Genomic DNA, 18180 nt, shown 5'->3' on the forward strand with positions numbered 1-18180 from the left:
AAGGCTTGATTTCATTTTTGAACTGTCAAAAATGATTTATTGATTTTCTTTTGCTTATATATTTGTATCTTTTCAGTACCCATATGTCTCATAAGCTTAATCATACCTCATATATTTTAGTTCATTTAAGTAATAACTGAAATGGTCTTGATGGGGACTTTAAGATGAATTAACGTGAAATATTTTAGAATATATTCTATAGCTCTGAAGCTATTCCACATATTTTTGCTCACAGTCCACGGAGATTAAGCAATTGGGGCTGGGTTCAAACTTTCTTAGGTAACTTCACAAATTGGGCTCACAAAGGAGCAGAAGTTGCAGCAACTAGTCATTTGTTTTGTTTAACCTAAAGTAAAATGTCCCCTTACTACCAAAAGTTAAGGCTGTTGTTAACCATGTTCCCATTTTATATAGAAACTTGCAGTGTATAGATTAATGGGATCAGCTAAGATAGGACATGTAATGAAACTATCTAGTGTACGCTGGTTAATGAGATGCAGAGACACATGGAAGAGGAAGTTCACTTTTCTCAGCAAGAGTGTTTGTGTCCACTATTCTGACATATTCTGGAATTACGAAGGCTACCCCTATGGCATACTCACAACACAATGAAGCCATTCTTCAAAAGAGATATAGATAGTGAGCCTTCACTTTTCTATCCTACTTTCTTATGCCATCACCAGAAAGATCCATAAGGAAGATGGCTGGGATTCTAACAAAACCAGAAGTCACACTCAGGTCATATTCAGTTGATGGGTGATCTTAGCAATGACCTTGAGGTCAGACTCGAGAACTAAAGATTCCATGATGAAATACTTCAAGTTATTCTCTGATTTTCCTTTCTCCTCCCCTGCCCTACCTTCTTCCATTTTTCACAAGCCCCCAAGAGTGATTTGAGAGTGTCTACCTTAGCTCTTGTCATCTGCTCAACATGAGTCTGGAGGTCACTCACTTCCAGCTGCAAGTCACTCTTAGCTTGTTCCAGGTCCTGCTTGGCCTGTTGCAGATTTTCTACCTGACTTTTGAGCTCAGCCAAGCTATCTGCATGTCTCTTTTTCAAAGAAGCAGAAGTTGTCTCAAAGTGCAACATGGCCTCCTCCATCTCTTGACGAAGCTTCTGAAATCTTGCTTCCTGTTTCTTAGTTATTTCCAGCTGAACCAAACTTGCCCCCCCAGCCTCTTCCAACCTCTCATTCAAGTCTTCCAGGTCTTGAGTGAGGTCAGCTCTCTCTCTTTCTATCTTGGCTCGAGTGGTCCTTTCAACTTCCAGTTCCTCATTCAAATTTCCTATATGAGTCTGGAGCAATACATAATTTTGGTTTGTAGCATATTTTATTCAAGAGCTTTGAAAATGCATTCTATTTGTTTTTCTCACCAGTAAGATAGCTAACATTACATACTTGGTTCCCAATTTATAACTAAAGGAAATGGAACAGATACAGACAAATGACAAGTATTTTCCCTGAAACAATAACAAGACTAAAATTATTACTTGCAGTTCTTTCAGATATCACAGAAATAAACAAGGTCATTAAATTATGTATACATGGAACAAAAGCTTAGTAAGAGGCAATTCCCAAAGGAGGAGGTGGCTACAATGCTTGATAAGAAATGTACTCACTATCTTGCCCATGTAATTGTAACCCCTTTGTACAGTATTTTCACAATAAAAAAAATTTTAAAAGAGAATTTATTGGGAAAAAAACCAATAGATTTTATAAACCAAACTTTCCTTGTCTAGAATTCATTTACCTAACAATGACAACTCTCAAAGCTGCAAAAATCGGATCAACTGAATGAATATCAAGTTCAAGTGCCTTGTTTTGAAGAAATAGATCAGTGTAATTTTGCATATATTTCTAATAACTTAATCTGGTTTTCTAGACTGCGGGAGATTTATAGAAACAAATTAGAATTGGTAGAGGAAAAGGACCACTTGAAATGAGTAGAAAGCTGATACCATTTTATAGATATGAATGTTAGAAAATGAAAAATATTGATTGGAATTTTCAAAGTACTAAACCCTAATCTTAGTATAAGGGCAAATAGCTCTACAAATCTTGATAATATTATTGTACTATATTATAATAAAGCCTTTTATGTGTTTTAACATTGTTTTAAGAAATTGGGCACATGTAGGATAGGGTAGAAATGGTAAAAACTTTGTTTAGAAGACATTTTTCTTTCCAAAAAATAAAATGGTGTATAGAAATCTAATATCTAGATGATATCAAGAAAGTAGTCTCTGCGTAGATGAAATATGATGAAGTTACTGAAGAAAAGTATGATTTCCACTATAGTTTAACATGATTCCCTGACAATGAGTATCATTAGATCCAAAAATGTCCTAAATAATATCATCACTAAACTCATACAACTCTGAATTAATTTTCCAGAAATAATTTAATTTGTTTTTTATTGTAAAAATACTATACAGAGGAGTTACAGTTACATGAGCAAGGTAATGCGTACATTTCCTATCAAGCATTATTACCTCCATTTTTAATTCATTAAGGTGAGAAACCTTGTTTTTTAGATACTGTGAAAAAAATGTTTTATCTTTATTTTAGAAAAATGCCAAGTGTGGGGATAAGGCTGGAAATATAAAGAGCCACCTGACAGTTAATATTATTTCTGAAAATAAAGCATAATCACAAAGCAGCAGGACTATTTCTTTTATTTTACTCAAAACATTCTGAAAAAGAACTATTGAACAGATTCCCAGGCTGGGAAGGTGGCTCAGTGGTAGAGCGTTTGCCTTGCATGCCTGAGGCCCTGGGTTCAATTCCTTAGCACTACATAAGCAGAAATAGCTGGAAGTGGCACTGTGGCTCAAGTGGTAGAGTGCTAGACTTGAGCTGAAGGGCTGAGGGGTAGCGCCCAAACCCAGAGTTCAGGCCCCATGACTGACAAAAAAGAAAAGAAAAGAGATTCCCAAATAAATTTGAATGATGTTTACAACATTGGGATATTCTCCAAAGAAAAAAGTATCTAGATGCACATGTATATGTGTGCATGTGAGTATAATTGCCTCATGTATTTAATTACTGTACAAAATGGTGATACAGTATAAAACACTGACACGGTCTAAAACTAATAGAGTGATCTATTATCAAATAATGCTTTCAGTCTACTACAGAACCTACTGCTTTCCAGTATAATTGCCTTATAATCATAAATAATCAACATAAAAATTAAACTGCTAAGAATGAATATATGCCTCAGGTCATGTACTATGCTTATCAATTAAGCATACAGTTGCAGGATTAATGAGAAAAAATGCTTCTCCAGGATTTTAGTTCAATGCCTGGTTCAGAGTAAACATTCAATAAATAAGCTACTTAGTTTATTATCCTCATAGTAAGAAAATTCATGCTTATAAAAATAATTTTTTCTTAGGTCATACATCTATGGGATACCTCCTTTCCTCTCCTTTCCTTTCCTTTCCTCTCCTTTCCTTTCTTTTCCTTTCCTCTCTTCTCCTCTCCTCTCCTCTCCTCTCCTCTCCTCTCCTCTCCTCTCCTCTCCTCTCCTCTCCTCTCCTCTCCTCTCCTCTCCTCTCCTCTCCTCTCCTCTCCTTTCCTCTCCTTTCCTTTTTCTCCTTTCTCCTTCCTCCCACTTTGCTTCCCTCTTCTCCTTTTTCTTTTCTTCCTTCCTTTCTTTCTTCTTTCTTCCTTCTCTCCCTCCCTCTTTCTTAATTTTTTTCCCTACAAGTATACTATATGGTCAGGAATGGTCTCAAACTCAAAATTTCCTTCTGCAGACTCCCAAATGTGTACAGACATGTACACATCCAGAGATGTATACATCTAAGCTACTGCTCTCTACTTCCTCTGTCTACAATTGACCAAGTATGGATACCTTGCTAGAGATTTTCTTATTTAAAGTACCAGTTATCTGCCACAGATTTAAACATTAGTGCACACAATTATTTGAAAAATTATTACCTGTAGCTCTTCAACCTTCTTCTGAAGCTGGGCCACCAGGACCTGTTCATTTTCCACTTTTGAATCCATCTGTCTCATTTCTAATTCTTTCCTGTTTAGGGAAAAGTAACACATTGAATTGTTTGGAACATTTTGTTTAAAAATCTTTAAATTATAGAAATAATATATGAGTTCTTCTTATTCAAAAACACAACTATTGCATCAAGGTCTGAAACCTTTGTCTTCTGATCGCGATTCTCCTATTCTCCTCTTAGGAGAAACCACTATAATGTTCTTTTTTCTAAGTATTCACAAATTTGCATGTGTACATATATAGTGGTAGAGAAAATTTCATTTTTCCTTACTGTGAAAGTTGTAATATTGTATATAATTTATGCACAGATCTAAAGCTTATTAACACAGTAATATATTGAGATTGTTCTATGCTGGCCCATACACAGATTACTTCCCTTAATATTTAACTGTGACATAACATTCAATAATTAAGGCAAAATGAAGCTTGTTTATGAATTTCCTTATTAATTAATGATCATGCTAAGAATTTGTTCCTTTAAGTTTGACTATTTGAGATACTTCATGTCAGTGGAATTATTCTATTTAACTTTTGTGACTGGTGTATTTCACTTAGCATGATGTCCTCCAGGCTCATCCCTTTCTGTCATATATGGAAGTATTTTCTTCTCTTTTGAGGATGAAAAATATTTCGGTCTATGTATATAACACACTTTCTTGTTTCATACATAAAGAATATTTGTTATGTCTGCACCTATGCTATCATGAATAATTCTGACACTTCTAAAAGTGGTACAGCTTTTGTACATTGAATTATTGTTGTTGATGTTGTTGTTGTTGTTAATTAATTTTGGCAGTACTGGTATTTGACTCAGGACCTCATACTTGCTAGGCAAGTGCTCTACCACTTGACCTACTCCTCCATCCCTGTTTTTTTTTTTATTTTGGTATTTTTTTTTATTTTCAGGGGCAGGGGGTGGTGGTCGTTATTTCGAGAAGGATCTCCTGAAGCTTTTCTGCCAGGGTTTGCCTCCAACTGCAATCCTTCCACTCTCAGTGTCCCAAGTATTTAGGATCAGAGGTGTGGGCCACCCAGAATATTGCATATATTAAATTATGTCATTTAACTTTTATCTTTTAAAATGTAGCTAATAATTCTGAAGCTATGTACTGACTCTTCTATCCTGTGATCGCTCATCAGAAATGCTACTTTTGTCATGTGTTGTCTTAAATATACATAGATCCACTTAGAGAAAGTTTTACAATGAAGCTACCACTTCTTGAAAAATACTATGTCCTAAAATGCTGAATGTCTGAACTTTACCATCCAACATTCTGTCCCTGTATTTTGCCTTACATCAATCCCAGTTCATTCATAAGGTTCTCTATCTTCTTATTTTCCAAACATCTATGAAGTTTGTAACTTACTAATACACTACTAGTCAAGTTTCACCATGAACATGTATGAAGCCAACATATGCACACTAACAAAAAGCCAAAAACTTATAAGTTGTTCCCTTGACACTTCGTTTTCCACTATGGATTCTGACCTTGGATATGCTGTCCCCAGCTGTAATCTGGCCTTCCCTTACATTTGGATTTCTCTGTTTTCTCCTCTTATTTGATCTAATTTTAATCCTTAAGTGTTACCAGAAAAAATGTCTCTTTAAACAAAGGAGGACAAAAAAGAGAAAGAGAGAGAATCTATTTCACTAACTACTAGAACAAAATGAAGTCCTCACCTTCCCCTCAGTTCTTTGGGGTATAAAGAATCCAAATGACTTCTGGCTTTCCTAGATTTTGTCATTTTCAAGTGTTGCCTTCAATTTCAAAGCAAAATGATTGAAAATGATTTTTTATTTCATTTTATTGTCAGGATGCTGTACAGAGGGGTTACAGTTACATGAGTAAAGTAATGAGTACATTTCTTGTACAGCATTGTTACCGCTTCCTTTGTTCTCCAATAATTGTATTTAAGGAAGTTTTTTGTTTTATCATCTCCAAGTAGTTGTGCAAAAGAGTTGCAATTTAACAAAGCAGTGTATGAATACAAGACATCCTGATCAGTGTCACCCCTTTCAACATTCTTATCCATCCTCCTCTATGCACTCCCCCCCCCCCCGCCTTCCTTCACTCTTCTTAATTTTGTAGGATATACATTGGATTCTTGATTGTATTCTCCCCCTCTTCTCTTCATTTGTTAACCTTTTTCCCCTGATCCTACCTCATCCCTTAAGTGCTCACATCCATGCTTTTATAGTACGTTATTTGGCAAAATTCCACTACATAAATATTAATGAAGGTATATCTGGCAAACAAGCATTATTCAAGTGATCAGACAGTATTTCATACCACATCAATGAAAATTTTTGCCTCATTTTCTTATGTTGCCATTGATCCAGTTTTTTTTTTTAAAAAAAATGGGCAATTTTCACTTTTTTACCTGAATTCTCAAATTCCCAGTAATTCACATGCCATGATCTTTACAGCCTTTATTTTCATCTGCTAGGCAGAAACTTTATCAGTGATAGGTTCCAGGTACGTATTCACTCTATTTTTGCCACTACACAATAAAGAAAATGCAGCCCATTTCGGAATCTGTCATCTTTGGCTTTGGTCTCAAAATATTTGGCCTGAAGTCCTAATGATAAGTAAAATGGCAGAGCTCTTCTCTCCAACCTGAGATCTCCTTCCCAGAACCTCATGGTAACAGAAACATACTCACTTCCTCAGCTGTGCTTCTAGCTGCTGCTGGCTGCCCTCCAGGTTCTCCACATGGTCCTGGATTGTCTTTAAATCTCCCTCCAGTCTGTGCCGCCCCCTCTCACAGTTCATTCTTGCTTTCCTCTCCTGTTCAAGGGCACCCTCCAGCTGACAAAAGGAGAGATCATTTAGTTAAATAAATCAGTAGAATGTATATTTTACTAAATGTGTTCATTAACCACTTTGGGAAAATGAAAGAGAATTACAAGCGCATACTCTGGAAATGATACCATCTATCTAGGTATTTTTAAATTAAATGTTACATGAATCAACAAATTAACCAAGGAATCTAGAAGTCATCGTGATAGAAGAAGTCTCTGGAGATTGCGGAGTATGAGCTCTGCCTGTGGCCAGTGGGCCTGTTTGGTCACTTTTCAGTGATGGAAGATCACGTCTCCATATGGCAGCTCATTTCATGGATGGATAATTTCATTTACTCAGGAGCATTTATTCATAAGAAATAGAAATATTCTCTGGAAAGTGGCCTCTGGAGAAGTACCAAGAACATCTATCTCCACGATACCATCCATGAGTATTTGTCAGCACTCCTGGGTATCACTGGCCTTTTGCGAAGGTTTCATATGTGTGATTCAATGTTCCCTTCACCTCTTTGGCACCTTTTCCCAGTCCATATCATTATGTTATTCTGATACTCTACCAAGCTGTCAGAACATTCCAGTCACCCCTGGATTTGTGTTGATAGCATCAATAGAGATTAATTTAGTAGGAAGATAACAGTTATGATATAACTCTGCTTATTGTTATGCTTACTTTTCAGAAATAGAAAACATTTCCTGGTATTAGTGAAAGATATCAAATTCAAATTAGGAGCAATACTTCTGGAAAGTACATGTAAAACCCTAAAATGATGAATACATTTAATGCACATCAAATATATTTGTCCCCTAAAAAATTTTCATGTTGCCGGGCGCTGGTGGCTCACGCCTGTAATCCTAGCTACTCAGGAGGCTGAGATCTGAGGATCGCGGTTCAAAGCCAGCCCGGGCAGGAGAGACCGTGAGACTCCTATCTCCAATAAACCACCAGAAAACCGGAAGTGGCGCTGTAGCTCAAGTGGTAGAGCGCTCGCCTTGAGCTGAAGAGCTGAGGGACAGTGCCCAGGCCCAGAGTTCAAGCCCCACGACCGACAAAAAAAAGAAAAAAAAAAATTTCATGTTGACATCCTCACCACCAAATTGGTGGTATTAGAAATTGATGCTCTTGGAGGTGAACAGGTCACAAGGACAGAGTCCTCCTGAGCATGATTAGTATGAATATAAAAAGAGACCAAAGACGCCCTTCCTCCTTCTACAAAATGAGGACACAGCAAGAAAATGGCCATGTATTGGTAAAGTGGTCTTTCACCAGAAACCAAATCTACTAGCCCTATGATCTGAAAGTTTCCACTATCCAGAACTATAAGAACTAAATTTCTCACAAATAAAATAAAATTAAATTAAAAAAAAAAAGAACTAAATTTCTGTTGTTCATGAGCCACCAAGTATATGCTAGTTTGTTATAGCAGCGAAAATGGACTAAGCATGCTTAACAAACTTGAGATCCCAAGTTCAAACCTAAGCTGCATTGCCACCATAAAAACAACAAAAGCAAACAACAACAACAAAAAAGCTATCACTCCCTGTATCAGCAATTTTATATAGACTAAGAGAATGAATGCACACAGATCAGTCAAGGAAAAAGAAATGAAGGATTATGAACAGTAAAAGTAGACTTGAAGCTTTTTTTCACAAAGTGATTAGGCACAGAACAGGGCACAATCATCTTTAAAATTTTACAAGATTTTTCAACAATATAGGGTAAGTGTAGTGTGTGACTTACAAGTTTTTCAACAACAAATAAATGTCAGAATACAATATAAGCTTGAACACCAGAACTAGCATTCATTATGTAGCAAAATCCTGGTTCTGTGCTGACTATGGGAAGGATTAGTCATCTCAGCACTCTCCCATTGCATGGAGTTGTGTGATAGTTGCTTCTAAAAAGTGATAGATTATGTGCTGGGCCTGACTTATACTATAGTGGTTGAGTGTACGTTAAGAAAACCCACCTCTATTCCCAAATAAAAAATAAAATACAATATTCTATTATGGTTTCCTGAAACTATTCAGATAAATGAAGAAAAGTTGAAGGCATATATCTATGAAGGCAGAGTGCCAACTGCTAAATCCATGATCACTTACTGCAACAACTTGTTGTCCCAGTTTCAGATTAGCTTTGCTCAAGGTGTTGAGTTTCTCTTCTTCCATCTGCAGACAGTCCTGTGTCTGCTGATGGGCCTCCTTTACAGCCTCAGTTGCTCTGTGAAGCTTGCTGATTTCCTCATTTCGAGATTCCACCTCCTCAGTCAGATTCTTGACCTGTTAAGATTAAATGAGAATAGCTTTCTAAGAGCCACCAGTTGAAATGGAAGATTGGAAAGCCTCAGGAGGAATTCTGTGTCACCATGTGCCTCATTGAGGCATATTCCTGATAAACTTTTTAAAGTTGTGAATTCTTCCACAAAATAATGATCTGTTATCTGATAAAGTCCGGAAATGTAATATTCTAGTTATTCAAATATTATCAAACAGTTCATTGTCTTAATTTAAGAGCACCATATTATTGTATAATAATAGTAGTAACAATAATAATACACAACTAATATATAATATATAATATTATATATAACATATAATAATATAGTATAATAATAATATATAACTAATAGTAATTTAACTTGCTTTTGAGGATTCAGGAGGGCATGAATTAATATTTTGTACCACAGTGTTCCTAGAGGGACAGACAAGGATTCCAACAGATAACATGCAAAAGTGGAAGCTAGCTATATGCTTTCTGTGAAGGAGAATCAATGGACACCAAATTACAGTTTCATATGGGAAGTGTTTACCAAAGGTTTGATACAGATTCTGCATTAACTTCAATCCACATCTAGATGTACAAGTTAAAACTCACAACTAAAACAAGAGATTGCCTCAAATCAGTGGCAGAGCTGGAGAGTCAGACACATCCCAAATCACCTTTTAGCACACCATATCATGGAAAGTTGTCCATCCAAGAAGGATATTTAGAGGCCTGATGAAACCGATTACAGAGGAAATAAGACTAGAACAAATAAAATCATTTGATTTGTTACACTAAATGGGGATCTACAATTTTGAAGTAGAAATCTAAACTGAAACCACAATTTCATTTATGTTGGTTGTGGCTCCCAAGGCTGTAATGTTGCAGTCTCCTGTATTAATTAAGTTGAACACAACACTCTGAGTTCCCCAGCCTGATTTGAGAGTGGAATTCAGGCATCTAGGCCTTGTGAAACATCACAGAAGAAGTACCTTGTGCTCTGCCTGGTGCTTCTCCTTCTCTGACTTTGCCAATATTGTTTCCAGGTCATCGATTTCTTTCTTCAACTCAGAACATTCATCTTCGAGTTTCCGCCCTCTGGCAATCAGCTCAGAATTTATTTCCTCTTCTCCCTCCACCCGCTCAGACAGCTCCTTCACTCTGGCCTCCAGCTGGATCTTGGATTTAATCAGCAACTGGCACTGCTCTTCAGTATTTGCCAGGGTCACTTGCTCCTGCCATGATGAGAGGAAAATTGTTCCCAATAGCTGGAAGTAATTTATCAGTTATTTGAAAATGTTGCTTAACACATAGCTAAGGAGATAATTGCCTACTTTCAGCCCAGGACTTTCACCTTACCTTTCCCAGGCAGCTGAAATAATATTCCCAGGTCCCTGATCCTGTTGTTGAGATGTGGGGGAACTGTTTGTGTTTGGAGGAGCCTTTCATCTATCAAGCCTATTCAGTAGATTAAATGACCTTTAATATGCACTTAATAGAATCCTCATGGCCTAGAGATAGCACACTTCCAAAAGTCAATACTGTGCTGCTGAAAGAACTGATGTGGGCACAAATTTTGAGACTGATGCCTGCTTAAACTATGGTCTTTTAAGAAAGGAGTTTCTCTCAGACAGTGTAACATTTATTTATTACATTAAGTGTCCTGGTGCAGTTGTATATGTATTTCTAATAAATTAAGTAGACCTGCATAGTGTTTTTTTATTTACAAGTTCACTTATAAAGCACTGACTTGATTTCACTATTTTTTCTAATAAAAAAGCAACTGCTTCTGCCATAAGCAAATTCTACAAATTATATACAAAGAACATAAAATGCCTCTTCCTTTTAATGTTTTATACATACTACTTCTACATTTTGCCGAAAGACATCATTCCTATGATACAAGCCAGCTACAAAATAAATTGACTTTTTGTGATAGACACTTTCCATAATTTTGAACCCCTATAGTTTTACAATACTCAGTAAGTACAGTGTATTGTCATTTCAAAATGGAACTAGTAAGATATTTTTCATACCATGAACTTGACATCTAATTACATTTCACATTCATAGTGCATCTCAGTTTGAACTAGGTACCTTTCAAATTCTCCGTAATTGTTTATAGTTAGTGGCTACCGGGCAATTCACCATAGATACAAAATCCTTCCAACAATTTTCACAACCTCTCAATTCACTTGCCTGTTTATTAATTAGAATATTTGTTCTTTTGGCCCTTTTCTTTTTTTCTTTTTTAAAATTTTTTATTTACAATTTATTTTTATTTTTTTTAATATTTTTATTGTGAAAATACCATGCAGAGGGATTACAATTACATGAGCAATGTAATGAGTACATTTTTTATCAAGCATTGTTGTCTCCTCCTTTGTTTCCCCTTCCCATCCCTTCCCATCCCCCACTTTCCCCCCCCAACCCCAGCACCCGATGCCAAAGTTGTAAAGTTCGTTTTCGACATAACGACTTGTACATCTCATTGTTGCAATGGGTCCACTTGTATCCTTATATAAACAATTTGTTTTTTCTCTTACCCTCCACAAATTATACCAATATCAAATATAGTGAAAGAGGGGTTATATTATGAGGAGAGACATACAAAGCAACAAAGAAATCATCTTATGAATATGTTAGAAACAATATCAAGAAAGAAAAGCCATTTGAGTCCTTACCTTGGGGTTCATTTCACCTGCCATCAACTTATATGACCGTTTCTGCTTGACTCAGACATATACTAGTTATTGCAAATAAGGGAAACCACGGGACCTATGTTTCTTTGGGCCTGGCTTACTTCACTTAATATAATTTTTTCCAAGTCTTTCCATTTCCTAACCTAACAAATGGGGAAATTTTGTCATTCTTTCTGATGGAGGCAGAGAATTCCATTGTGTATACATACATTTTCTTGATTCATTCATCTACTGAGGGGCATCTGGGTTGCTTCCATATCTTAGCTATGGTAAATAATGCTGCAATAAACATAGTTGTGCTGGTAGCTTTAGTATGGTCTGTGATCATTTGGATAAATGCCCAAAAGTGGGATTGCTGGGTCATAGGGGAGCTCTATGAAAGAAGGATGGCCAATAGATACATGAAGAAATGCTCAACCTCCCTAGCCATAAAACAAATGTAAATCAAAACAACATTGAGATACCACCTCACCCTAGTTAGCTCTATGTTTCTTTTCTTTTCTTTTCTTTTTTTCTTTTTGAATGATTTTTATTGTAAAAACACTGTACAGATGAGTTACAGTTACATGAACCAGGTAATGAGTACATTTTTTATCAAGCATTGTTGCCTCCTCCTTTGTTTTTCCCCTACCATCCCTTCCCTCCTACCTCTAGAACTTAGTTTTTAGAGCAAAAATTCTTACCCATTCTGTGGGCTGAATCTTCATTCTGGTCATTATTTCATTCAACACATAGTGATCTTAATTTGATATAATCTCATTTTGTAAGCCTTATTCTTATTTCTTAACTGGAATTTTAATCAGAAAGTTGCCTATGTCTCCATCTTTAAATGTTTTCCTTCAGTATTGCCAAAATTTCCAATCTTAAATTAAAATTTTTAATTCATTTTGAAATTTTCCCCTCAGGATAGAAACTTGTGATTATTCAGTTTTCCCAACACCAGTTTTTCAAGATGTTGTCTTTTCTCCAATGGTTCCTTCATCAAATATCAGACAGCTCTAAACATATGGGATTATTTCTAGATCTTCGATTCTATTCCACTCTTCTCCACGTCTGTTTTTGTGGCACTACTAAGCTGCTTCTGTTATTATATTTTGTGGTATAATTTGAAGTCAATTATGTTGCTGTGATAGCTACAGTATTGCTCCTTTTACTCAGGATTGTTTTAGATATTCTATATTAATTCTAGGGTTGATTTTTTGTTCTTTTTTTTTTAATTGTGAAAATACTGTACAGAGAGGTTACAGTTACATGGGCAAGGTAATGAGCACTTTTCTTATCAAGCATTGTTGCCTCCTCCTTTGTTTCCACTTCCCATTCCTTCCCATTTCCCTTCCCCACCAAAGTTGTAAAGTTTGTTTTTCGACATAACAACTTGTACATCTCATTGTTGCAATGGGGCCAACTGCATCCCTATTAAACAATTTGTTTTTTCCCTTCCACTCCACAAATTATACCAACATCAAGTGAGTCTTTTCTTTTTCTTTTTGCTTATGTGGTGCTGAGGAATCGAACCCAGGGCCTCAGGCATGCAAGGCAAGCGCTCTACCACTGAGCCACCTTCCCAGCCCTATACCAACATCAAATACAGTGAAAACAGGGGTTATACCATGGGGAGGGGGGACATAGAAAGCAACAAAGAAATATCTTATAAATATGTATAGTATAACACTGCAATGTTTATGAGGCTTGAAGTAAATTTATAGGTCATATTCAGTAGTATAGCTACTTGTACAAAGTGTATTCTACAGTTCACAAAAATAAGTAGTGTTCCCATCTTCTACAATGTTCTTCAATTTCTTTCTTCACTGTTTTATAGTTTTTGGTGTTGAAGTCTTTTGCTTCCTTAGTTTTATTCCTAGATTTTTTTTTTCTTGAGGCTACTGTGAATTAAATTATTTTTCTGATTTCTTGCTCAGCCTGTTCATTGTTAGTATATGGAAAACCTACTAATTTTTATATGTTGTCAATTTTGCTTTTAATTTGTTATATGTTTATTATCTTTAAATAGTTATACAAAGGAGTTACCATTCAACAAATCAGTTTTTGAATGCCATGCATTTGATGGATAATATTAATTTTGTATCTTCAGTCTTTGCTAAATGCATTTATCTAAGGGAGGTTTTCATGGAATTTTTAGGGTTTTATAAGTATAAAATCATACCACCTGCAAATCAGGATAATTTTTATGTTATCCTTTCATCTTTGTATCTCTTTTATTTCTTTCTATTGCCTCATTACTCTGGCTAAGATTATGAGGCCCATATTTAATAAGAAGAGAAAGAGAGAAAGACAGAAAGAGAGAAAGAGATGGGAAGGAGGAAGGGAGAGAGAAGCCCCTTGCCTCCTTCCTGATTTTAGAGGAAATAGTTTAAGTTTTTCCCTATTTAGTATGATGTTGGATATAATATTATTGTACATAGCACTTATTATCTTACCTTGCTCATGTAACTGTAACCCCTCTGTATAGTATCTTTACAATAAAAAATATTTACGTAAAAAAGAGAATGATGAATTTTGCAAAGGAAATTTCTGCATCTATTGAAATAATTACATGTTCTGCCATTTATGCTGCTTATGGTCTGTGTTATGTTAATTAATTTGTGTATGTGAAACCATCCTTGTATTCCTAGAAGAAACCAACTGGGTTATAGTGTATAAACTTTGTAATGAATCGTATTTAAACACATTGTATTTTTTTATTTATGTCTTTGTCTAGTTTTGTTATCATGGCAACACTAGCTTCACAGAATGAGTTTGGTGGTGTTTCTTCCCTTTCTGTTTTATGCAATAGTTTGAGTATCACTAATAGTAAGTTTTTTTAGAGGTCTAGTAGAATTCAGCAGTGACTCTTTCCAGTTATGACATCACTTTAATAGATTATTACTACTTCAATATTATTGCTCATTATAGAAATGTTAATGTGACTGGTATCCTCTTGGTTCAATTTAGGAAGTTATGCACATAGATTTATCTATTTTTTCAGACTTTATAGTTATCAGACTATAAGTCTTTGAAGTCTTCCTTAATTAGCTTCTGAATTTCATTGATATTATGGCCCCTTTCTCATGTATAATTTGATCAATTTTCATCTTCTCCTTTCCTTTGGTCAGCTTGGCTTAAGCTTTGTCAGTCTTGTTTATCACTTCAATGACCCAATTTTTTGTTTCATTGATTCTTCATATTTTTTTTTTTGTTAATAAAGAAGCAACTTTACTGAGAAGATTCCTACACTGACCGGCCAGGGCCGCAGCACAGGCTCGGGAGCTGATACTGCGACCCCCAGCGGCCCACGTACTTAGGTCTTCATATTATTTTTTCAGTTTGTATTTCGTTCATTGCTACCTGTTCTTAATTATTTCTATCTACTAATTTAGGGTTTGGCTTGGAGAGACATCATTAGGCTATTTATCTGAGGTCTTTCTGATATTTTTAAATAGACATAGCTCTAAGATTTCCTCTTAGCACTTCTTGAGCTGTATTCTAGTTAAAAGATACCCTGATATAAGGACTCAAATGGTTTTTCTTTCTTGCTATTGTTTCTAACATATTTATAAGGTGATATTTTTGTTGCTTTGTATGTCCTTCCCCATAATATAACCCCTGTTTTCCCTGTATTTGATGTTGTTATAATTTGTGGAGGGGAAGGGAAAAAACAAATTGTTTAAATAGGAATACAAGGTGGATCCATTGCAACAATGAGATGTACATGGCATTATGTCGAAAAATGAGCTTTATAACTTTGGCGCTGGACAGGGGGTAGAGATGGGAAGGGCTAGGAAGGGGAAATAAAGGTTGAGGCAACAACCCTTGATATGGAAATGTACGCATTACCTTGCTCATATAATTGTAACCCTTCTGTATGGTATTTTCACGATTAAAATAAAAGATACCCTGCTAATCAAAGTTCTTCACTATTAAACAGTATCTTTTCAAATGTATCCATTATGTGTGCTTAGTGAAATCTATGGTATTCCAAAACTCACACTTCTGTGTTTGTTAATTTGCCTTTCTTTGAAGTCAACGCTGCCTATGAAATGAGAGAATAATTAAGAAGTAGATGTAAAGAACAAACAGTGGAATCACTCACAGCCTGAAGCCGAAGAAGCAGGTCATTCTTCTCCTGGATGAGAGAGACTTGTGTCACTCTGAGTTCTTCTCTCTGAGCTTCTGATTTCTCCAAGGCTTTCTGCAGTTGTATATACTTCTCTTCAGTTGAGATATCTCTCCCATCCCTGTTGCCTTAATAAAGGGCTTGATCTTGAAGAAAAGTCTCATCCAAGGCCAGTTCTTTGTAGCCATGAAAGCTCTTATGTTGCACTGGATCAGTAGAAGTGCATCCCTAAATTAAGAATTTTTTTTTAAAAAAGCAAGTTAACACAGACTATCTGAAAGTATTTACATAATAAAGCTATTTAATAAATACACCATGTTAAGAGTCAATGCATTTTCATTAGTCTTCAAAGCATTCTAGATCTGGGTTCTCATTTGATTCTGACCAAAACTCCCTGAAGGATTTATGGGCCTAACTATATTATGAGCTAGATATGAAAATACTCACCTCAAAATATCTTTTAAATGAGAGATGGTCCTGAAAGAAAGTAGGAGACATAGAGGGAGCTAAAAATAGTAAGTGAATGCAGGCATAGTTTGTCTGTGTTCATAGAAGGATGGAGTCATCTTGATAACTGTTCGCGTTTTCATATCAAGAGACCTTCATTATCAAGAATTATCATCTCAGCCTTCCACATCAAGGCTGAGACCTTCAATGATTTATATACTTAATGAAAAACAATACCCTTGTCATAACCCTATCATCATCTGAGGAATATCATTATTTGAAAGTAGATCAAATAAAAAGCCTGAGCCAGGCACCGGTGGCTCACGCCTGTAATCCTAGCTACTCAGGAGGCTGAGATCTGAGGACCACGTTTTAAAGCCAGCCCTGGCAGGAAAGTTTGTGAGACTCTTATCTCCAATAAACCACTAGAAAACCAGAAGTGGTGCTGTGGCTCAAGTGGTAGAGCACTCACCTTGAGCTGAAGAGCACAAGGACAGCGCCCAAGCCCAGAGTTCAAGTCCCACGATCGACCAAAAAAAAAGCCTGAGACTGAAAAATGCAATAATCTGAATTTTCAATGAAATAATTAAAAGTTGAAAAATAACAATGATTCATAATGAATAATAAAATAACAAACAATAAAAATAACCCTAGTCGCCATCATATCCATAGACTCAATTATCTTGTCTAGAATCTCCGGAGATCAGCGGTTCTACCTACTAAAGCCAGGCTCTATATGATAGAAGATGTGTGTGTGTGTGTGTGTGTGTGTGTGTGTGTGTGTGTGTGTATGTGTGTGTGTGTGTGTGTCTGGTGAAAATATCAATGCAATGCCAATAGAAGAAACCCAGAAACACAACAAATCAAAGAAAGGTTGGACAAATAGGATTGCATGAAATTGCAGAGTTTCTGTATGGCAAAGGACATAGCTAGCAAGATCAATAGAAAGCCCACGGATTGGGAGAAGTTCTTCTCTAGCCATACAATGGACAAGGGTCTCATATCTAAAATGTACCTGGAACTCAAAAAATTAAATCCCCCAACAACAAATCTACAAAGAAACAACTGCCCAATAAATAAGTGGGCTAAAGACTTAAAGAGAAACTTCTCTGAAGAGGAAAGAAGGATGGCCAATAGACACATGAAGAAATGCTCAACCTCCCTAGCCATAAAAGAAATACAAATCAAAACAACATTGAGATACCACCTCACCCCCATTACAATGGCTATAATCAACAACTCTAATAACAACAGATGCTGGAGGGGATGTGGACAGAAGGGAACCTTACTGCATTGTTGGTGGGAGTGTAAACTTGTTCAACCACTTTGGAAAGTAGTATGGAGGTTCCTCAAAAGATTCCACATAGAGCTCCCCTATGACCCAGCAATCTCACTTTTGGGCATTTTTCCAAATGTTCACAAACAAGACCACAATAAAGCTACCAGCATGACTATGTTTATTGCAGCATTATTTACCATAGCTAAGATATGGAAGCAACCCAGATGTCCCTCAGTAGATGAATGGATCAAGAAAATGTGGTATATATACACAAAGGAATTCTCTGCCTCCATCAGAAAGAATGACACTTCCCCATTTGTTAGGAAATGGAAAGACTTGGAAAAAATTATATTAAGTGAAGTAAGCCAGGCCCAAAGAAACATAGGTCCCGTGGTTTCCCTTATTTGCAATAACTAGTATATGTCTGAGTCAAGCAGAAAAGGTCAGATAAGTTGATATTAGGGAAATGAACCCTAAGATATGTATTCAAATGTTTTTTTTCTTTCATGAGATTGTTTCTAACACATTTATAAGATTATTTCTTTGTTGCTTTGT

General features: G+C 36.0%; 1 protein-coding gene across 1 annotated transcript in view; it reads right to left on the reverse strand.

Annotated features, from left to right (window-relative positions):
• The window catches only part of Myh15 (myosin heavy chain 15), a 111943-nt gene that overhangs the window by 40148 nt on the left and 53615 nt on the right, over window positions 1-18180 (reverse strand). Inside the window, 7 exon segments of the mRNA XM_042676874.1 lie at window positions 908-1297; window positions 3948-4038; window positions 6685-6830; window positions 8924-9100; window positions 10076-10318; window positions 15876-16024; window positions 16027-16127. Coding sequence (XP_042532808.1) covers window positions 908-1297; window positions 3948-4038; window positions 6685-6830; window positions 8924-9100; window positions 10076-10318; window positions 15876-16024; window positions 16027-16127 — 1297 coding nt within the window.

This window comes from Dipodomys spectabilis, unplaced genomic scaffold, assembly GCF_019054845.1.
Source record: "Dipodomys spectabilis isolate Male_0828 unplaced genomic scaffold, ASM1905484v1 ptg000032l, whole genome shotgun sequence".
In the NCBI taxonomy this organism is placed as follows: domain Eukaryota; kingdom Metazoa; phylum Chordata; class Mammalia; order Rodentia; family Heteromyidae; genus Dipodomys; species Dipodomys spectabilis.